General features: G+C 45.1%; 1 protein-coding gene across 1 annotated transcript; it reads left to right on the top strand.

Moving 5' to 3' along the window:
* Window positions 1–12,953: 12,953 nt before the first annotated feature.
* LOC147709237 (uncharacterized) lies at window positions 12,954–14,078 on the top strand. The gene has a single exon (XM_086925903.1). The coding sequence runs from the start codon at window positions 12,954–12,956 to the stop codon at window positions 14,076–14,078; it is 1,125 nt and encodes a 374-aa protein (XP_086782029.1).
* Window positions 14,079–23,265: the final 9,187 nt, after the last annotated feature.

Here is a 23,265-nt window from a genome sequence, read left to right as displayed (position 1 = left end):
AGTGATCTGACACCGTTCTCGGAGCGGTCTTTGTATGCTATATAAGGTGCGTGTGTGTGGCTGAGATAAGGATGTAGTCTATTCTGCTGTACAAGTTATGAGGGTGAGAGTAGAAGGTGTAGTCTCTAGCGTCTGGGTGTTGGAGTCTCCATGGGTCTTTAAGTTGGAGCTTGGCGCACAGATTCTTAAGGGTGTGTTGCCCATGAGTTTGGTGGCTGACTCTCTGCGGGTGACTGTCTATGACTTGATCTAGAACCTGATTGAGGTCTCCGGCTACTATCAGGAGCTCGTCCTGGGGGAGTTGCTGAGTTTGTTCTCTGCCTCTCTCCAGAAGGTCTCGTCCTCTGTGTTAGGGCCGTAAATATTGGCGATATGGACCATTTCCTCCCCACGTTTGAGACTAGTTATTAGCATTCTGCCATCCTCATCAGTAAAATACTTGTGTAGGGTTAGTCTGGCTTTCTTGTTTATTATTGTTATTACTCCTCTCTTTTTATGTACAGCTGGCGAGCAGAGGGGTAGGCCTATCCAGTTCGCCTTCAGACGTTGTGCATCCTCTTCAGATAGTTTTGTTTCCTGAAGCAGGCACACATCACTTTTTAGTTTTGTTAGGTAGTTGATTACTTCCCATCTTTTGACCGGGTGATTGAGCCTTTAACGTTAAGTGCGACTACTCTTAGATCTGAGAATAGCTGGGAATGCCTATGTTGTGTCATGGTTTGTGTTTATTGTCGCTCTTTTTTGGTGCGGTCTTTGGGGAGTAAGCCCCCCTGCAGTTGGGTCCACCCCACCTTCCGTTGGTGCTCCCTTATGTTCCCAGATGGGCTGCTCTGATAGTCTTACTTACCGAGTATGTATGTCCGTTAAGAAGGTGATTATAGAGAAAAGGAAAGGTAAAGAGAGAAATAGATGTATAGAATCTGTACTGAGCCCCCCCCCCCCGGGTCCCCTTGCCCCCCGCTGTCCCTCCTCCCCTCCCTCCGCGTTTTGAAATATGGGCGTGCATCAGCAAAGTTCCCTCCCCCATCCCCCCCGAGAGATTCGTAGTGAGCAATATCCCTAGCGGCACCCTCTTGAGTGTGCCGGAGTGGCAGAAAAAGGTTGGTTTACCCTGCATTCCCCTATCTCCCTCATCAACCTCGGCCGCAGGTGCTTGCCAGGATTGATCAATAGTAAAGGATATACTTTTGGTCCATATACGAAAAAGTCTCTGTATCGTTTGCAGTTTCCCCTGTCCCTGGGTGGATGAGATAGGATGTCCTTCCCTGAAGTAGAGCGGTGCAATGAGGTAGTGTCTTGTCCACCCTGGGGTTGAGAGGTCTCGTTTTTTTCGGTTAGAGTACAATATTTTGAGGTAGAGTGGTGAGTTGAGGTAGAGCGGTTGCTTGAGGTGCGTTGTTGTTTCCCATGGTTGACCTTCCCTGTGCCCGCCTTAGTGTCCTGAGCTGGAGTGGCCCGTAGCACCTGTGTTGTCTAGAGAAGCTCTTCTTTTTGCTGTACCCGAGAGTTGGGCATCCATATCCTTCTGGGGTGGACCGCGGAGGTGTCTTCTTAGCTCGTCCGGGTCGTCGAAGACAAGGGTACACCCTTTGTCCATGATTCTCAGTTTTGCCGGGCCTGCAAAGCTAAAAGTGGTGTTGTCTTTCCTCATTCTTTCTCTCAGTGCCAGAAGCCTTTCCTCTATCCACAGTTTGGCGTGAGAAATCTTGTGTAATTATTATTTTATTGTCATTCCATTTTAAGGTCTGCCACAGCAAATATAGCCTCTGTTTGCTGCGACCTTAGGGGTTTGCATATGATTGGGCGCGGGCCCCGACCATTTTGGAGTTTCATTGCAGGTACTCGGTATGCTTTGCCTAGCTCAAATTGTCTGTCGAACTTGAGCCCCGTAATTTGTGGGATAAGCTCTTCTAGGAGGGCTGTGCAGGATCCTGGCCTGTCCTCTTCGCCTTCGGAAACTCCAAGCAGTCTTATGTTCCCTCTTCTGTTGCGGTTATCTTGCTCAGCCAGCTGTTTCTGGAGGATACTGGTGGCTTTGGAAACTGAAAATAGCATCTTGTTTGACTGTGTGTTGACATCCTCGATGTCGCTAATTTGCGTTTCCACAATGTCCATCCTGCTTTTTGTTTTGTGTTGATCTGCCCTTATAGCTGCTAGCTCTAACTGCATGTTGTTGATTGTTTGTTTGGTGTACTTTGCAACTTCATTCCCTTCATTGGCTTTTCTGAGGATCATATCCAGAGTTATTTCATTTTTCAGCTTTAGGGGCAAATCTGGTGGGCTGTTTTTATATTTCTTGACCTAGCTGGCTCCTTTGCTTTCTTGGCCTGCCATTGCGCTGAAACCCCTTCTGGCTAGGTAACTTTCTAGTCTGCGGCCTTTCCGCTGTGCTACTTCTGCGGAGCTGGGCTGTTCTCCTACAGAGCCTGGTAGGCTCTTTCTTGTGGGTTGGCGGTCGAGTCTGTATCTACTTGGTTCCCGGATGGACCTTGTTCTGGTTTTTGCACCTGCCAGCTCCGCCTCTGGCTGCTGGCTAGAGGCCCTGATGTGCTGCCTTGTATGGATTCCTCCCTGCGCGGTCTACTTCGCGGTGTATAAAACTGCTTGATCTTGCCGTGGGCTGGGCCTGCTGTTCGTTATATATAGCAGCGTGATCTGCCCATGGGCTGTGTCTGCTGTGCGAAGATTGATTGGTCAGATGTGCGCTGTGTCGTTTGCTTGCGACTCTCTCTGCCCCTTCCCCAGATCTTGTCTGCTGGCTTATATACGCAGTCGCGTGGTATGAACAATCTGGCGGCTCCCTATGAATCCAAAATGGTGTCTGCTTGTGTGGTCACAGTGCTCGCAGTTTTGTTTCATATCGTGGCTGTCCACACGTTTCCTTTGCTGTCTACTGTTTGTGATCCCAGTAGCCTGTCCGCCTCGCACTCCCTTGCTTGGGGAGCTGTGTGGGGGTCTTGCAGCGTGTTCTTTCCGGTACGTTCTTCCCTTTTCCCAGGTCCTGGCCAATGGCTTGATTCTCACTCACACGGTGTGCCCAGAATAGCCGCTCCCTTGTGTGCGCACAGAGCCTTCGGTTTTGTTTCGTGTTGGAGCTGTCCGAACGATCCTTTGCTGTCTACTGTTCGTGATCCCACTTGCCTGACCTGCTCGTGCTCCTCTATTTTGGGGAGCTGTGTGGGGGTCTTGCAGCGTGCTCCTTCCGGCGCACTCTTCCGTTTTCACAGGTTTTGGCTGCTGGCTTAATTCTCCGGTTGCACGGTATCTCCAAAATGGCTGCTCCCTTCTATGTTTGCAGTGCTTTCAGTTTTTTTTTTTTTTGGTTTTTTTGCTCAGGTGTGTGGTGGTGTGTCACCCGGCGCTATCTCGCCTGCTCTGCACTCCCTGTAAGGTATGCTTGCGATGCGGGGTATTGTCCTCCCCGGTTGCGTGTCCGGTTTCGCTCCCTACCCCTCGTGGCCGCACCCAGTTACTTGGTTTGCTTGGCTGCTGACTGGTGGCTAGTCGCATCGGGGGGCTGCTGGGCGCTTCCGCTGCTTGCACTCCGCTCGTTTGTGCCGGTTAGTCTGCTGTTCTGCTTATGCTTATAGCTGCCTAGGGCCTCTGCAGGGGTATGCGTTCCAGCCAAAATGTCTACCCGCCTATGATCGCCTTCAGTTTCGTTTTCTCATTCTTTGTTCTACCCCCTCTGGCATTTGCCGTTGCAGCCTACCATCCCCGCTCGCACTTTCTTGGCTGGTTCAGGCGGCAATTGGCATCGTGGTGTTGGGGGTCTGAGAGGGGAGAGCCTCTTCCGCAGTTCTCCCTTCGCATCTGGCCCTTCTTTGCCGGCGGACTCAGCTTCAGTGCGGCGCCATCTTCTTGTTTCCCTATGGCTTGCTTTAGTGTCTAAAAACGTCCCCAATTTGGTTTAGATTGGAGTGGGAATACTAAATGTCACCCGAGTAGTGTTGAACATATTCCTCAAATAGTTTTTGAATACATTGGGGATAGTAAATGTAACTCATTTAGTGTCCAACACCTTCCCAAAACTGATTGAGATTGGAGGAGTAACAGACAAGTTTAGTGTCCAACACCTTCCCCAAGTTGGTTTAGATTGGAGTAGGAATATTAAATTTCAACCCTTTAGGGCCTCATTACGAGTCTGGCGATCCAAGGACTGCCAGACTCACGGGGGGCCGGCTGGCAGACCTCCAATTAAAAGTTGGGTGGTCGGACCGCCATTACACTGTCACAGTAGCTAGGGAACCGCTCTTCCCTGGCGGCACGGTGGTCAGGACCTTAGTGATATGTTGGTGTTGCTGCTGCAATACCGCCATGCATATTACGAGTTTCAGGACCGCTAGCAGTGTCATGGAGGTCTTTGCTCCATGAAAAGGCTGCCGGTCCTGAAATTGTTAATTATATTTTTAAATCGATATTTTTTAGATCGATATTTTTAACTTCAACATTTTTGATTCAATATTTTTATACTTACCTGTTTAAGTATAGGGAGTCGATATTTTTATAATCTATATATTTTTTAAATATTTTTACCATTGATGTTTTTACCATCGATATTCTATCAGTAAACCCTTATATATATGGACCTCTTGGGGAGACAGTCAAATACAGCATACTTCACTTGGCATTAACGTTCGTGACTTGTTTCACTTTTTTTCTAACACAGTTTGACAGAACACAGCCATGTCAAGTCAAGTCACAGGAACTTATTAAGTGCACATATCACCGTGGGGTCTTATGGCTCTAACGTAGACTCCGTGAAGACTGATGATCAGATATGCAGGCATTATAGATGGTCAAATAACCAGGTTTTTAGTTCCTTACGGAATAGCTTCTGGTCAGTGATGGAGAGGAGATGTGGTGGAAGCTTACTCTAGAAAGCAGGTGTGAGAAAAGAGAAAGATCTACCTGGCGGTGTGGAATCTGCAAGGGGTGAGGAGACATTTAGTACTTGACCTAAGCGTCCTACTTGGCTGATACCAACTATGTTTTTAGCAAGATAACTTGCCCCGTTCCATTCTTGTTCTTATGTACAAGACAAAGGATTTTGAAGCAACATTGCTTCTTAATTGAGAGCAAATGAAGAGTCTTCAAACGAGGCACTGATGGGGCTCTCGATGGAAGGTTTAATACTAATCTGGCAGTGGTGTTTTGCTAAACTTGAAGCTTGGAGTGGTGCTCCTCATTTATGGAGGCCAACAGGGCATTTCCATAGTCAATACAGCTTATGATAAGTCCCCGGACCAGGGTTTTTCTGGATTCAATGGGAATCCATTGAAAGATTCTGCGTAGTTTACGCAAAATGCCATTACAGATGTCGATTACATGATATATATGGCTTTTTATTGACAGCTGATTTCCAATCATCCCTCTGAGGTTCCGCACCACAGGTTTGGGATATGGACACGGCCCTGTCACTGGGACAATTGTGGCATTCAGATGCCTGCACCTTAATTGATGAAAAAACAAACACAGGGGACTAAAATGCCCCTGGCCAAATGTCAGGTTAATGTGACATTATGTGGGTTAGGTTTATAGAAACATTGTCTTCACCCACTCCAACACCACAGAGGAGAAGACAAGGCTCCCATCAGCCAGGCCACTCAACTCCATACCATTCCTCGCCTCCCAGCACTGCACTGCACTGATGGACTGAACCAGCCTTCCTCCTAGGAATAGGTGAAAATCTGCATACAAAGTCCTGGTAATTCAGAGTCTGGTAGATTACTAATCCCTCGAGGGAACTTATCTTGTGATCACCATTACTTCATTTGACGATACTGGTTAGAATTTATTCCAGCCACTCTATATAATTGACATGTTAACAGGAAACGGTGAGCCCACATGCGCTATGACCATGAAACAGGATTACTTTAATGGTTTGATGGAGTTAAGATCCATGGTCACCAGCCATTGAGCTGGTCGTAAAATAAAAATGGTACCTTTATTCTTTTAAAACAAACATCCTTCAATCTTTACAACAAAGTATCCAACTGTAACAATAAACCTCATCGGGACTCTACAGCTGAACTAGCTGAGGAAAAGTTGTGTACACACTGCAAGGCCTCAGACCTCATTTGAGCATCAACAGGGAGGACAGGAGCAGAGTCCACTGGGGACCAACTATGGTGGTTGAGTTAATTGACCACTTATGTGCAAGGGTGTGTCCTTTTGTGGCTCTGCAAACAGGGTCAAGTACAACCCTTTCCACACATAATTCTCTGGGAAGGGATGGTGAACAGACTCAGGCTTTTCTGGAAGGTAGTGTGAGAAGCAAGATGTTAAAACTGTACAGCCAACCAACAAAAACAATAACATAATATCCAGCCAAGTGCTTATCTTTTATCAAACAGCACAACTAAATACTACACAATTCAATGAAAATGAAATGAAGGTTTTCAAACTAAGTGCAATAAATAGTAAGGTGCTTGTCAGAACTCTTTTCAGTGGGCCACGGGGCAAGCAAGGAGTCACTGGTCCCACCCGTGGTGGCTGAGGCCTTTTACTCTTGATGTCCCAGGGCCTGACCTACTATGAATCCTGCTCAACCGGACAAAGCACCCCACCTGGTTCTCAGTTGGTCAGCGTCAAACGATCAGTCAAGGTTCCTTCAGGGGGAAGCGTCGATGCAGATCAGTGAACGCACAAGCTGTGCAAACAATAAATCGATGTCTAGTCAAATTCTTGTTTTTTTATAAAAAGAAATATTTTAATTCTACACATGCGAAGGTAAACAACATTCAAAAGCAGCAGCACGATCCGCCTTAAGGTCGGACGCTAGTAGTTGTCAGCCCACTGACCTGTTCCACTAACTTTAGTGCAATGGATTCAATGTAATTCCCCATTCACAGCAGGCTTTATTGAGGGAATTTAAACTATTAGGCAGTACTCAAGAGTTCTCCACTCTGACGCCTTTTGGAAGTTCAGTCACAAGAGTCTACGGGTCACTCTACCAATCATAATATGTTCTCGGGGGCCACAAAGGTCCAGTTCATAGTTTATGCACTCCGCCGGTATGGAATCCCTCAGCGGTACAGCAAATGTCTTCTCCAGGCTGGAAAATTCGAGCTGGGTGTGATCACAAATGGCATCTCCTGGCAGGTGCAGGGTCTCTCCTCCGACCCACTTGACCGACTGGTTATAGCAAGTGGGGTTTTTCCTGCTCTGGTGATGGCATGGTATGTCAGAATTCCCTTCACGGGGTTGATCTCCCTGCTCTGAAGGGGGTCCACCGATGTGCTTTGGTCAGCAGTGATTCCCTTCAGTCCCAGCTCTCTCTTTATGAGATGTGCCCAGGCTCCATCCTAGTGATCTATCATTGAATCAAAGAAACCGTTAAACTGCACAGAGAGAGACTTGCCTCCACACTCCAGTACATGTCCCTCCCAACTTACAGTAATGCAGCAATACACAAATCTGTCTAGGGAAATTCCCCCAATCCTCCTATTTTCCACCAGACAGTCCTGGGTTTTTCAAAATGGAACCCAAGGTTCTCCACGTAATGTACTCATGCAGGCACACTTTTACTCAGTGTACATCAACATAACACTTGTTGCACGGCACTGTTATCTTCATGTATTTTCCCACCACAAGAATAACTACATGTAGCAAATGCATTCACTCTCTGCACACTAATCAGTACTGCAGTCTTTCTGTACTGTACCAGTGTGTTATTTCAAAAACACACACTGCCAGCATACACGCATTTACCATGCATGCACTGTACTAGACTTAACTCCTTGTGCAGTGTATTTCTTGCAAGCACACATGTACTCAACAGGTTTCCGTCACGCACGCCCTTCCATACCTACACCTATCTTTGCACTAGAGACATGGAACAACCTCCCTCAACATATCAGAGCTTCCTCTTCACTTACCCATCCACATGCAGCTGAACATCTGGCTCTTCATAGAAGCACCTTGGGAACACAAACCTACACACCTTGCCCAAGTGCTTGGAAACCATCTTGGGTGAATAGTGCACTAGACAAGTGAGTGTGAGTTCTCTGGGATAGGGAGCTTGCTGAATACTGTGTGAATTGTGTACTCTTGCTTCAGCTCAGGCAGTTAAGTCCCCTGTGTTGCACATGTCTGTGAGCATCCTGCCAAGATGGAGTCTGCTTTGAATGTCTGGGGTCTGTTTATGCATGAGTTGAGAGAGTTTTGCGATTAGAGAGACATCGCAGTGAATGAGTCAGACACCCAGTCCCAACTTAGGGATAACCTAATCCAATGGCAGAAGGATGACTGGGAACATGAGCACAGTGAGGAGAGGGCCCGGGTCTCACACCATGAGGGTGGTGGGTCTGAGGGGAGCCCTGAAGAGTCTGAAGAAGAGGAAGGGGATAACCGTGCATGGGCGCCAGCAGATAGTGAAGACCCCATAGATAGGGAGTCCCTTGCTGGGTCCAGTGTAGGAGGCAGCACCTCATCCCTTTCCCTGTCCCCAGAGGAGAATAGGAAGTTAGCCTTAGAGGAGAAAATGGCATTATGGGCTCATGAGTTGAGTCTTAGGATGTTGGCCCTTGAGCAATAAAAGCTAGAGACTCTTAGCGCATGAGAGGATAGTGGAGGCTGAGAGGGCCTTCACCAGAGAGAAATTAGCTCTGGAGGGTAGATTATCCCCTGCGCACAGTTTTAATTTTTTGGACTCCCCAGGGAGGGTTGAGTCCAGTGGTGGCAGCAATATAGACTTCAGTGCAGGAAATCCCATTCCCAGTTCCCAGAGTATGGTACCTGTTTCCCCAGAAGAGGAGTCTAGGTTGAAATTCAGGGGCAGTAGGAAACTGTCTCACCAGTCTTGGGGGGAGTTTGTGGATGAATGTCAAGAGACACTGTCTGATTGGTTAGAGGTACACACGGAACCTGATTTTGCCAAACTGTTTGATCTGGTTCTCAGAGAGCAGGTGCTCAGTAGTTGTTTTCAACGGTTGCGCCAACACCTGTTGAAATATGGGTTGACTGTTCCAGAAGCCCTTGCAGAGGAAGCAGACCGCTGGGAGAGTGCCAGAGGTTCTTTAGAGTCATTAGTGAGTGATTCCAAAAGCAGTGGTTCAGGTATCTTCCAGCCCAGCATGGTGGAAGAGGCTCAGTGTAGCCCAGCAAGGTCCCAGTATAGTGACGGGGGTGCAGAGGCTTACTACCTGTCTCAGTGGAGCAGGAGTGAGTGGGAGGCTGAGAGTCCCCAGATGCCCGAAGCCCTGACTCAGAACCTGGGTGGTTTCTTTAGGGAACACCAGGTTGGGGACCTAGGCTGTCCTGTTAGTCCATTTGAGGAAAATTACCTAGTGTCTAGGGAACCTGAAGCATCTGTAAATAGAGTTCCAGGGGTTCCAGTGTCCGGGAGTGCTACTCCAGTTGGGAGGGCAGAGGAGTCCGAAGTGAGGAGTGATTGGGGGATGAGTTCCCCAGTGGAAGAACCAGTGGGTCAGGGACTACCAGGTTGGGCTAAGTTCCAGTGTAGTGACCAGGGTGACACCACTTCTGTTCTGGGAGATCTGTGCCCACTGTCAGGTGGACAGGGGACGGGAGATCTGCACCAGACAGACAGTCACCCGACATATGGGTCATGTGTCAGCCTCAGGGGGATGGTGTGTAAATCCCCAGAAGTCCTGGAGTGCCAGGCAGTTATTCCTCCAAAGGTTGTAGACCAGAGGTTGGAAGGCCAGGTTCAGGATCTGCCTGACTTGAAGGGTAGGACGTCTGTAACCATCGTCCTGATCGGTTCATCTTCCAGGGGTACCACTACAGTTTGGTGGGTGCAGAACTCTGGAAGGGGGTGCAGAGGGTGGGAGAGCCCTCATTCTAAGGGTACCCCTCGCAGGAAGTGGAGGAACCCTAGACAGAGAGGTTGACGGAGGAGAGCCTCCCCTGAGACTCCTGGTCCGCCTGAGGGTGTAGACCCTAGGCTGGAGAACCTGTGGCAGTCTAGCCCTGTCTTACAGAAAGGAAGAGTGGAGCATGGCTACTATGTACCAGGGGTTACTACCCCCGGCTCTGTGAATAGGCAGGGACCAGTGCCACCTGGGTGGCCTAGGGCCTGGTCCTGGCCGCGGACAGCTTGGGAGTACCAGTGGGGTAGCCCAGTTGTTCCAGACAGTGGTTTTAGAAGGAACCCCTTGGGTTCACAGTGGCATAGAACAGGAGGGTGTCCCTGCAGTTGCGGGCCCACGTCCGTGTTCTATCGCCCAAAGCAAGGAAGCCCATCACGGTGGTGATTGGTCTGCCCTGCGTTTTGGCTGGAAGGGGGTTGTGTTGGACTTGGCCCTTCTGGCAGGTTCACCCCTAAACTTTTTGCTTGTTAAGGTGACTTGGTGTTAGTGATTTTTGTGCTTCTGCCGTGGGTCGCAATAGTAAGGATCTTAAGCCTATATTTGGCTGGTGCTTTTTTCAGTATACCTTTTTATGTCAATTGGTTTTGTGTTTTATTTTTTCCGTCTGATCAATGGACACTATGTCGAGGAGAGAACATGCATCCAGCATCTTAATGGAACTTTGGCCCCCCTTTCCTCATCACATTCTGCACACAGACTGAAGAGAGACTTGAATTTTGTAAACATCACTGCTTGGCCTGTTCTTGATGGGATTGTGTGGGATGCGGTTAAGTTTCAAATCCATGGCCCTACTGAAGTGGTTAATGTCCCTAATGTACTCAGAGTGAACATGGGGGATGTGGTGAAACAAAACATACGTTCTGATGATTGGGATGTTCAAGCCTTAGAATCATTATTCTATGATTTAAATTATTATGCTGCCGTTGATGCTGAAGATTTATATTTAGAATCTGCTAATTATGGTGAATTATTTTGCTTCCAACATTTTGGTAACCATTTTATGCATAAAACGAGTTCCAGAAGGGGTACTGTAAATTACACACAGTGGGAACATTGCCCAGTACCATTACAAAAAAAAACAACAACGTGTACGGCGGCGTCCTTGTACACTTTGAGGCTTGGCTGTTTACACGGGCAGAACTATCGGCAATAAGCCACTCAAATTCACGAGTAGGAGCCCATATTAAATCAAGGCCTGTTTCTCAGGCAGGATATTGGAAATAAGCTACCCGATTCCACGAGTAGGAGCCCATAAAAAAATCAAGACCTGTCCACCTATGTGCATCGTAATCACCTAAAGAAGCTACCTGATTTTATCAACAGGAGCACCTCATACCAGATTTTGAAAAAAAGACAATTATACCAAGGTATCGATTCGCCATGATGCATATATGAAGTATTGCCCTCCCAACATGAGTGAGGAGAGGAATTTAACATTAAGGATATTTGATGGGAAGTTGTAACTTTGGACCACCTCCTATTGCTCTCTCATTTTTGAAGGGGTTAACATTATCCCTTGGTTGCCCCCGTCTGTTTTTCCAGTCCTAATGAAGACTCGCAATCCCCAGGTTCAAATCACTGTTTGGGTATAAGACGAGTCGAAACGTCGACGCTATTATCATATAACCTTGGACCAATTATTCAACACTTTTGTATATAGTGTAAAAAAAAAACCTTAGATTCATATGCTTGTGTGTAATAACGCTTTGATTGTAATAACGCTTGAAAAAAGGTTTGGCCAGGTACTCAATATGGCAAATTATATGTCTGATATTGCCAGTTAAATAATGTGAATAATTTCTGTCCACTACTGTGAATTTTCCTTTCTGTTCACTTGTTTCACACTTCTGATCACACTTCTTCTTTGCACGCTCTTCTTTGGGCAACCATCCTGTTTTTATCTATTTTTGAAATGATATATTGTGTATAAAATGAACTACTAACAAAATGAGAAAACAAGTTAAAAATAAAAACAAAAAGTATTTTTCTTTAACCGTGGTGTAGGTTTATTTCATGATACTAAGCAACTTGAGTATTATAGAGCAGACTGGGTAGGGTTGCTCTACATATAAAGTATTGATTAAGAATTGATTAAGTTAATCATCACAATCAATAGGTTCAGGACCATTGTTTTTCTATATCAGTACCATTACAAGGCAGCTCCAGTACATTTTTGAAAAAGTACACTTTTTTACCGACTTTAATCAATCAAGTCCTGAGTCCTTTTATTTTAAGATGACACAACCGTCCATGTCCAAGGTTAGACTCACTGATACTAAATTGTTGTATTCAAAGTCCTTTCTAGACAAATTAGCTGTAGAGGGCTACGAGCTATGGAAGGAAACCATTGACCTTAAATCGGTTTGGGGTTCTAAAAGTTGGCAGGTACAAGGCACTGAGGCTTTGCACCGTGCATGTCTCATCCCAAATCATATGTTGTTTTTGAATTCTACCATTTTCCGGACAACATGCTTTGGATTGGCCACTTCAAAAAAGTTAAATACCCCTTCTATTCCTGATTTGGAAGAATATTCCGGTTGGAATAATTTCACACAGTTTTCCACTCGAGAATTGCAAACATTAATGCACAATTCATCCTTTAATGTATCCAGTTTGGATCCGAAAGGTTGGCTGATGTGGCACAGAAGCTCTGATTCTTGCCAACGTCGCTTTTTGGGTTTAACTGAAGGTTTTACACAAGTCAGGCCTGATCCACGTTTTGATACTGACCATACTGTTACAACTTACTCAGTTGGCAAATTATGTCAGAATTGGCTACAACATTGTACATTAGCTGCTGTTAAATTACATCTATCCAAGCTGACTGATGATGTGGATTTAAATGATTTCAAAAAGGGCCCGGCTAGTGGTAGATCTAAAAGATGGATTTATGCGATTTACAATGAAATCTGGAAAACTTCACAGGTTGAGGCGGCTAAGCGCCTAAGGGCAATTGACCAAGCTAATTTAGAAAAGGTGCTTGCAGTTGTCGATAACAGTATTAACATGCTTTCTTCCCGCATTTATACGTTAAATAATATTGTATCTTCTGTTGTTGACATTGTACGTGATGAAGTGTCTGTATTATACCATGGTCAAAATCAATTGCGTTCTAATATGCAATTTGCATGGACCCTGCAGACGCTTAAGGCTGGTAGAGTACCTTGGAGTTACATGAACATGTCCTACCTCTTTGCCCCATTTAATTTGACTGACAAACAGCGCATGCTTTCTATGCGTGAAGCGTCCTTTTCCATGTTACACATTGAGAGGTTAGAGTCTTTACTGTTCTCTGTAGCTGAGACCACTGCTGCAACGTGGCTTATCCACGGATTGATCACGTTACCTTTTGCCTTGTACAAGTTTACTAATTGTATGCGTTACATTGCGATAGGGAGATATGAACCATTAGGGAGCTCATTCCTCCACATGGCATGGTCTCTTCCGTTCACTTATAGATGCCTGAAAGAAGAGAAAGAAGTGTATCTTAATGGGGAAGAATGCACGGAGTCTCCTGACCATTCATTGATATGCAGGCACATCCAGTTACATGGTTCCTGTAATCAGGACCGGCCTAATTTGGCCTGTTTTTTAAAAGGAACTCCGGTTCCTGCAATTGTTCCCACATTCACAGTACTGGCAAATGGTAGTTATTTACTGTTGAATAACGAAGAGTGTTGTGGTTTAATTAAAGGTGTCGCTTATGTGGTAACTGTTTCAGAACGTGTCGTCTGTTGCAAAAACGTTCTATATCCCCCTACGCATGGGAATTCAGCTGTTTCCATCTGGCTGCGCATCCCAACCTTGAAAGCAGAGTTCAATGGTATGAGTAGAGTAAGAGCCCTTTTGTCTCAAAAAGAAGTGGCCCTGAGTTCGGCCCGAGAAACATTCGTCCTTCACATAGCTAACACGCGCACAGAGGTGCAGGCGCTTTTGAATACTGATTTGCCGTTACATTTCAGCGAGCTGGTTCATCAAATCTTTAATGCCTCCTCCACTTCTGGCCTGGCTCACTTTTTTAAATTAGTTAGTAGTGGTCTCGTGACTTCATTCGAGAAAATATTTGGAGTCATCCCTGGCTTTTTTCATTCTATATTTTCAAATCTGTTTGGTGGCTTCCCGGTTTTGCTGGCATTAGCTGCAGGCGTTTTGGTGATATTTTGTTTTATTAAACATGGATGCCCATCCTGCGTTAGAAGCCGCAGAGCCCCTCCTACTGCTGTTTCGCAACCGGATGCTTGATTACTATGGCACCCTGCCGCTTGCGACTTTAAGCACGGCATTTGGATTATCGTTTCGATTTTCCTCTTTCACATGTGTCCAGCCTGTGTTTCATTGCCTGAGCTGCGATTTCGAATGGGCCCTTGATTTGTTTCTCTGCTTGACGGTGTCTCCTGACGTCGATTTTAATCATCTGATGAGCCCCGTAGTTGCTCACGAGTTGGTTTGTTCTGGCGAAAGGATTATGGCCTTGGCAGTGATGCATGGACTAATGGGTCATTGGGACATACTCGCAGAGGCGCATGAGTTCTTGGCACAGAGCATTCTCGAAAACCCACCGAGTTGTCCTCTGATGATGCTAGAGGATCCAGAGCACGTATGTTCTTTTCCGCTGCTTAATTGGATGGCTGTACTGTTTTCGGATGATGACAGTGATTTTATGTTGGAGGCTGTTGCTGCATATTTTGCGTATACAGTCCTATCCTGAGATGCCTTGGAGACTTTTTTATTATTTGGGCACGTACCCGTTTGTATTTTTGAAGGGGCCTTTTTCTTACGATCAGTTCTTTTTATACGCCCCGGGCCTATTGACTTACACTGTAGGGGCCTTGTTTTGAAAAGTTTAGACCATTTCATTTGCCCACTATAGGCCATCATGTATGCTTTTTAAGATTTTCTTAGCTCATTATTATTGAACTTTGCTTTCATGTTCTGCCCCTGTTCTGGTCTTACCTTGCCTTGATTTTGTCCGTGCGCGGATCATTTGGGGGGTGTCATATAGCTAATTCTTTTCTATATACTCTGTTAAGTTAGCATGAGCTTATTAAATGTTTAAACGCCATTTTTCCTTTCTGCTTCATTTTGCACATGACACATAATTGTTGTTTTAGCTTTCAACCCAGAAGAGCTTCGTGATTTACTTGAGAGATAACATGTTATTGCTCTGATATCAGTTTTGCTCAGTACACTGTCTGCACAATCAGTGCTGAAAGCTCCAAGGATAACTCGACACAATGTTGTTGTGAGGTCTGATCTTCGCACTTCTATAGACATAACACATATGCTGCTGCCACAATCTGGCTCTAAGCGGGTTTTATATTGTTGTGCTGAACACACACGTAACACACTTGATGGTGCTTCGCATGCAGAGAGCTGGTGGAAGATGATGTGATCCTCTGCCACTGAGATTTTGAGGTATGGGCCCGCCCTGCTAAAACCCAAATGAGACCTTCATAGATATAAAATACTATGCTAAATAGGGAGGGTGAGAATTTGGTGTTGTTAATTCCTATTCATTTCAGCATCTGAGTATGCTGTCACCATTCGCCTTTTATGGACGAATGACTATGCTGATAACTTTGTTGTTCATAATATGTTTGCTAGTATTGTACAAGATACTGCATTTGAGAACCCTGCATTAGTAAATAAATATTTCAAATATGCACGTGTCCTCATTTACTCCACGTTCTGGTTTGCAATGATTATATAACAAAAGAGTGTTCATGTGTTCCACTATACCTGAGGTAATCTAAGTTCATTTTCTGGTCTGTCTAACCATAGGGAGTTTGTTATGACCAATGAGACACTGTAGCTAGATCGGTAAGGGGATTTTGGGTACTGAGGTGAGTTTTGGGCCATCCTAATTCACAGAGGTTCCAGGTCTCTATGCACAGTTCTGTAGGAGAACGGAATTCCCGCTACAATACATTCCCACTGGTCAAAGCTGACCCCTCCATACTGTGCCATGCTAAAACCAAGCGATACAAAAGGGGATGATGGACGGAGGGTTTGAGCAAATCAAACACTCACCCCCAGTCAACTGCTCTGGGTTTCATCCATCACCATTCTTTAGCTCACTCCGCCACCCCAGTTCAGACATGGCCATATCCAAATCAGTCTGACCCTGTGCCTCATGGGAACAGTCCAGCCCGAACTGCCAAAGCCATGTCTTCCCTGGACCGGAAACAAGCATGCTGGGACCGGTTTCTGGCATTTCAGCCGTCTTCAGCCAGGCTTGCTTGAATCCAGTTTCAAAGTGAGCAAGGGACTCATGTCTGAGCATACCCTGCCAACTTATGGCGAACAAAGCGGTACAAAAGGGGGTGGTGATGGACGGAGCATCTGGACCAATCAAACACTCACACCCAGTCAACAGATCTGGGTATAACCCATCACCGTTCTTTAGCCCACTCTGCCACTCCAGTTCAGAAATGGCCATATGCAAATCAGTCTGACCCTGTGCTTGTTTCCGGTCCAGGGAAGACATGGCTTTGGCAGTTCGGGCTAGACTGTTCCCATGAGGCACAGGGTCAGACTGATTTGCATATGGCCATTTCTGAACTGGGGTGGCAGAGTGGGCTAAAGAACGGTGATGGATTAAACCCAGATCTGTTGACTGGGTATGAGTGTTTGATTGGTTCAGATGCTCCGTCCATCACCACCCCCTTTTGTACCGCTTTGTTCGCCATAAGTTGGCAGGGTATGCTCAGACGTGAGTCCCTTGCTCACTTTGCCACTGGATTCAAGCAAGCCTGGCTGAAGACCGCTGAAATGCCAGAAATCGGTCCTAGGAAGCTTGTTTCCGGTCCAGGGAAGGCATGGCTTGGCAGTTCGGGCTGGACTGTTCCCATGAGGCACAGGGTCAGACTGATTTGCATATGGCCATTTCTGAACTGGGGTGGCAGAGTGGGCTAAAGAACGGTGATGGATTAAACCCAGATCTGTTGACTGGGTGTGAGTGTTTGATTGGTTCAGATGCTCCATCCATCAACCTCCCCTTTTGTACCGCTATGCTAAAACCAAGGGCATACACAGTACATGTCCAGATCCTGTGCCCAAGAGGAGGCCAATTCTGGCTGCACGTGACCTATGGCCACAACTTTTGACACAACTCCACATCTACAACCTTTAAGATACATTTATCAATAATGTACATATAATTGTAATTAAGTACAGCAAATCTATACTAACCTGCATATAAGTCACCTCCTTATATTTTGGTAATTTGTATTCTGGCTACCCTAGTTTGGTAGAATGATATTTAAAACCCAATATTCTGGTAGTATACATTCATACTCATGTGCAGTACACTGATCAACACCAGGCCTGTGTGAATTTGTTCTGTGGGAAACAGGTGGAGGCGCAAAATGTCTTATAGGAGCAGAAAATATCTCACGGGAGCAGTTTTTCCCTAAAATCAGTCGATTTTCAACTATCTTCTGCGACTTTTGAATATGAGCTATGCCCTGAAATCCATACAAGAGTCGCGCACATGTTAATGGACCCCTGCACCTAACAGAGAGCCATAAAGTACCGATATGATGGTAAATAGCAATGTTCCTCAGTGCCAGGCCTTGGAAACACTAGTGTTTTATGAATGTGATCAATGTCTTTGTTGAGTGATCCTGCAACTGGTGGATTTAAACATTTGAACATGCCCGAGGGGAGAGGAGAGAGACGGCTCCATCAGCAGGACTTCTGCTTTCTGGCACTCTCAGAATAGTAGTTCAGTGGAAAGCAAGTTCTGGGGCAGCAGGAATCACAAAGATTTTGGCAGAGGCAGTGGAGTAACGTGAAATGATGGTGCCCCCCTATAGAATATAAAGAGGGACCCCGAGTCTCCCATTATCTCCCAGATATACATTGAACTTGACCTGAATGGGGCTCCCTGAAGGGTTGAGAGCCCCTTAAAGAGCTAGGGGTTCTCCTGCACCCCTTGGGGCTGCAGGGACATTCGTTACACCCCTGGGCAGAGGTCCCATTACCCCCTACTCTAAGACAGGTCCTTAGCCTCAAATACACACACTCCCATGTTAGGTTATGTTTTATACGGCGTGCTGCGTCATACCTACGACTCCTGATATTTCATACCTGCATATCCGATTATTCACTTGGAATAGAATGGGACAGAAGTTTGGGGATGCAGGATACAGAATATATCCATGCTGTGGTCGTCAGGGAAGGGCCGCGTTTGTGGGGAAAAAAAGGTGTGATTGTGAGAAAACGGACAGATTAAAGTGAATAGAATTAAATGTTAAATCAGTGCCTCGCTGACGTGAAAATGATTTCAAATTCCATGTTTCTGTAAAAACGCTAACCACAGGCAATTCATCAATCAGCGTTTCAATTTGTAATGCATTCCTCATGGCCTGCAGTCATTACCTAATGAAGAACATCCACGTCCCTAGCACAAACATCTGACTGGGAGCTCCGAGCGCGCGCGGCTCGGGTTTCAACCACAGATCCTAGAAAATCGAAACTCAGCAAGGTATTCATTTCAGTGACAAGCACTGCTAATGAAAAACAGAAACGTGTCAGGCGAAAAGACTTTACATCCAAACGTATTCAGTTTCGTATTGAAAAGAAAAACCGGTTTCAACGATTACAAAAATTACCGTAAAAGTGTCCCCTTTTTGAAGTCCCTTTCAAAAAAACACATCTGTTCGTGCCTCATGTGTATTCCATGTGGAACGTTTAGGTCATGGGCGTTTTCTTTGTTTATCCACGTTATTTATTTTAACTCTGATTTTCTATAATGTGCTGTGAACTCTGGTTTTCCTTCCTTGCTTTTGTTGGCATTGTTAGGACTGAAGTGTTTAGTTGTCATAACTGGAAAAATACAAGGAAGTCAAAAACTGGCTATTTCCTTTTAACACGGCAACGTCGTAGCCTGCGCCTTAAGGCACCCTTCGATGCGCCTAGCTCACAGTAAAAAACATAGCATAACGCCTTATCTTTAGCCGCAAATCAATACGTTGAAAAATTTTAATACGACAAAGCATACCTAATAATAAGAAAATAACATTATACCTAACATATTGGCCATGGAACATAGAGTTATATTTATGGATGTGTTTTATGTGTTTAAGGACTAATTGGTTAAAATAAACTCTTTGTTTGTTTGATTAGAGTTCTAGGCCTAGATGTAGGTAATTTTATTTTACCACTTCTTAAATACCGAATTTTACCGATTCGGTATTTAAGAAGTGGTAAAATAGAGTGGGGTGGGGATGTAGGTATTACAGAATCGGAAAATACCGAATCGTTAAGATTCGGTATTTACTGATTCTGTAAATACCGATTCGGTAATGCCCATTGATTCCTATGGGCATTGAAGCCCATAGGAATCAATGGGCATTACCGAATCGGTATTTACCGATTCGATAAATACCGATTCCAGCAAGGGTGCAGGGGGTGTCACTTTGACACCCTCTAGCACCCTGGATTCAGGCACGTGTGACATGTGGCACACAGACATGCCCTAAGGACATGTCTGTCTGTCACATGGCATAGCTGTGCATGCACACATGTGCATGCACACCTGGATTCAGTATTTTACCACCCAATTGGATTGGGTGGTAAAATACCGAATCTGAAAGGCCTTTGGGACTCAGAAGAGTCCCACCTACATCTAAAAGTTACTGAATCAGTAAAAATACTGATTCGGTATTTTGCCCCCAGTCCTAATAAAAGTTTACTTTTTCTAGGAAATTGTGAACGGGTATTTTTTTCCCTAGTTTTGTTGCTGGTTAACTGTGTCAAAAACGCCTCCAAATGCCTATTCCCCTAGTGCTGCCCAATATCCCGGTTTCCATTCTTCACAAAGACAATGAAACTCCTATTTTTTTTTACAACTTACCATTTTTTCTCATTTACAATTTTATACAGCCGCCTTCTATTGGTTATCTGTGGCCATTACCAAAAGGAAGCCATACTCTCCCTTTGAGACAGCTTTATTGTCTCCGGTCATTAACTTTCATCCATCCCCAATCTCCTTTAACACTGTTGACCACCTTACCCAGCTATCCCCATTAATAACCTAGTTATTACTGGCTCTGTTCTAAAATGTCTCTCTCCTTACATCGCAGATCTCTTTTATTATTATTATGTTTCTTATATAGCGCCAGAATCGACCCCCGAAAGGGTATCTCCGCACTTGCCTTGGGAACCCATCCTGGCTTTTCCCTGTGAGATAGCCCCTACAGGGCATCCCCAAGGTGAAAGCCAGGCATCCCGCCGCAGGGGGCCGTAGTGGAGATTAAGCAAGCTTAATGCCCAGAGTTGCAGAGTGTGAACCCAAGATTAGGTCAGGCACCGAAGCGAGAATTATCGAGTCCATGGACATTTGAGCTCAAGACCCTGCCGCGTCGGGAATTGAACCCTGGTTCCGGGTCTGACCTCTGCTTCAGGGTCTGCCTGCTCTAACCAGTGAGCCACACTTCTCCACCAATTTTTTCTTTAATTTTGTTGTGTAGAACTCAAAGCTGTCCTACCATATTTTCCCCACTTCATTATCCGTTTGTGTCCTACAAGACTGAACAATTTGTACTCTAAAACCATTAAATTATGCCAGTTATGGTTAGCCATCTAATCACAGTCATTGTAACCTGCAAGGGACAGCAGGTCAATAGCCCTGTCATTGCATTCCACAACAGAAACCTTTAAAAAGAAAAAAAGTAGCCGAGTATTCTTTAAGGAACACGGGCTGCTATAAAAGGAAACACTTTTCAGTCATGGAAAAGTTCACTGAGAACATGCAGTGGTGCCTCCTAAAGCTGCCACACTGAATGGCAAAGGGCAAGGTGTCCAAAGGGACTTCTTTCCCAATGTGAGTCAGTTACCACCCACACTTGAGTGTCAGTAACATACTTTAAAGACTCACTATTTGGAAGGAATGCCCTAACATGCCCCTGAGTAATGATTCACTATGGACTTCTTCACCCATTTTGGGATTTGGAGACCATTTTATGAACCACAAAATGGAGTCAGTACATCAGAAAATGTGATTTATTACGTGCAAACCATGTAGTTCAGGGTATGCGACCGCTAAATCACTTTGTACATCAAGCCCTTAGCCTCTTGCTGACCCTCATTGACATCAGGATGGATGTCCTTAGAGCAAAGTCTGCTTTCCCTGTGCAGATTTTCTCCTGGAGCTGAAGAGCTCCAGATTATTGGTGACTGAGAGAGACATGTATGTCAGTCTCCCTCTAACTTTAGGGCAGAATGAATGATGCATGTTTATCATATGAAGCAAATTTGTATTGTATGCATCCATTCACCTGGCCATTCAATAGTTGGTCTGTCTCTCAGAGCACACAAGTAAGTGCTCATAGTTGATATATCTGAAAACTGTGATTGATCATATCTTCCAGTTACCAAATCACTTGTTCGTTAGTCATAATGCGAGCCACCTCTGTCACAGAACGAAATGCAATGTTAATGTCACATAAGAGGATTGACAGAACTCTCAGGCTTCACCATGTTTTCCGTAATTCTGATTTTGCTGTTACTTGGAGTTTGTTTCTTTCATCATAAATGTAGGATTACAAGTGCCAGAATGCAAATGTCTAACCACGAACTGGTGAGCTACTCAATCCAGACCTGAAGAAACTAAAACCCCCTGGTATGGCGTACTTCTCTGGCAGTCAACTTACCAAGGAGGATGTTTTCAGAGCTATCACGTGGATAGGGTCATGTATGCAAACGATTTCATTTGAGGAAAGGATGTGAGAAAGAGTGCAATGGGGTGGTACCCAGTGGGGTTATTGGAATGATGAGGCTGGTTTGGCGACTGAGCAAGATCCAAAAGAGTGGTCAAACACTCCATATTTGACTATCCTGAGATACATGTTACATTGACTACATACACAGGTTGGCAGTTCTTTCTCAGCAAGCTGGGCCTGGTTGCCACAGCGGTCACCACTAGCGCATATCTTTGGAGGGGGGAAGCTATGGCGACATTGTATTCTTCTGCTGAGTCAGCTTCCAGAGTATGTCATGGGTCGTGCTGAGATCCAGCAGCCGAGGTCATCCCGGTGCTTGCAGTCCTCATGACCTAGCAGTTGTACATACCTACAGTGCTACCCAGTCGGGTTTTGCCATGATATCTGGTGTATCCCTTATTCATTAAAAAGCTCAGCAATACCAGATAATAGTTTCAGAAGTCCAATCACCAACAATTCCAAACCTCTTCAAAGATGGTTTGTGGGGCCCTAGAGTTCACCTCCCACCATTTTCAGAATCCAGATATGGAAAAGAACTGCAGAATGAAAGTAGATTGTGTTGCTGGGTTGTTGGCATACTCTGCAATGTAGGGGTTTATGCTACACACATTTCTGCTCAAATAACATGGATGAATTTAAGTGGAGGTTCTGATTAAATGTCCCACCACAAACATTTTTGACAGTGAAAGTTCCACTTGCAATGAAAAAGTCCTAGCACTGATAGCATACAGTGTTAAAAAGGAGAGTGCAGGTATTAGACACAACATTGGTTGCGGAGAAACAATACGGGCAAGGTCAGATTGTTTTCCAGCAAGGACCGACAAGAGAAACTCAACACAGCACACAAATCACTGAAAACACAGCAATGACTACCACCACCTCACAGCATAAACATACTTCCGTGGGGAAAAACAGCAATGTCCAGTAACTGCTCCAGTCATCGCCCAAAGCAAAGCAATTCCAACCGGGAGTCTCTCAACACACCATGGAGTTACCACCACAGTCCTAACACACACCTAAGAAAGGCACAGCAACACCTCTTCGAACCCTGGAGCCTATACAGCTCAGACATTACCAGACTTAATTTACATCAAATGCACAATTGGGCATGCATGATGATTTGAATGCTGAACCCAAACATACATTATCTCATTATCATCTAACCCAATACCTTTTGTCGCATTGCTGTCTGGTTCTTGTAGTCTGCACTTCTGAGGGTGGTAGATGAATACAGTAAGACAACAAGGGAATTTATCAGCAGGACAGGATTACCTATTGATATTGATGGCAGGTGCCCCTTTTCCTGTATAATATATCCGGCGACTACAGGCCTTTTGGCCAATAATATATTGTAATATTGATCTTGTAATTTTACTTTTGCCTTTATTTGTATGTGATTTAAAATCCCAGAATGTAATCTGATGCTGTTAAAAGTCAGGTTTGATATTTAATCCGGTTATATTCGCCCACTATGCATTCACGTTCGTGCTTGATTTGCTGGCCTTGTTAATGAATAGAGTGATGCTAAATAAAAGTGGTTAAAAAATATTCTGTATTATTCTAGAGCTATTTCATGTGCTAAAACAGTTTGTTGTCCTGTGCTATGTAGCACACAAATAAGTGTGACAAGGGAATGTGCTGTGTTATGCAGTTATCTGATGGTATAAGCATTTCAGGATTGCCTAAATGGTTAAAAGAGACAA

The sequence above is a fragment of the Lissotriton vulgaris genome, chromosome 6 (assembly GCF_964263255.1).
Source record: "Lissotriton vulgaris chromosome 6, aLisVul1.2, whole genome shotgun sequence".
NCBI lineage: Eukaryota > Metazoa > Chordata > Amphibia > Caudata > Salamandridae > Lissotriton > Lissotriton vulgaris.
The sequence above is the reverse complement of the archived record's forward strand: the minus strand, read 5'-3'. Positions and strand labels throughout refer to the sequence as shown.

Excerpts from the sequence above, each read along its gene's own strand:
- LOC147709237 (XM_086925903.1), top strand. The coding sequence starts at position 12,954 with ATGCAATTTGCATGGACCCTGCAGACGCTTAAGGCTGGTAGAGTACCT.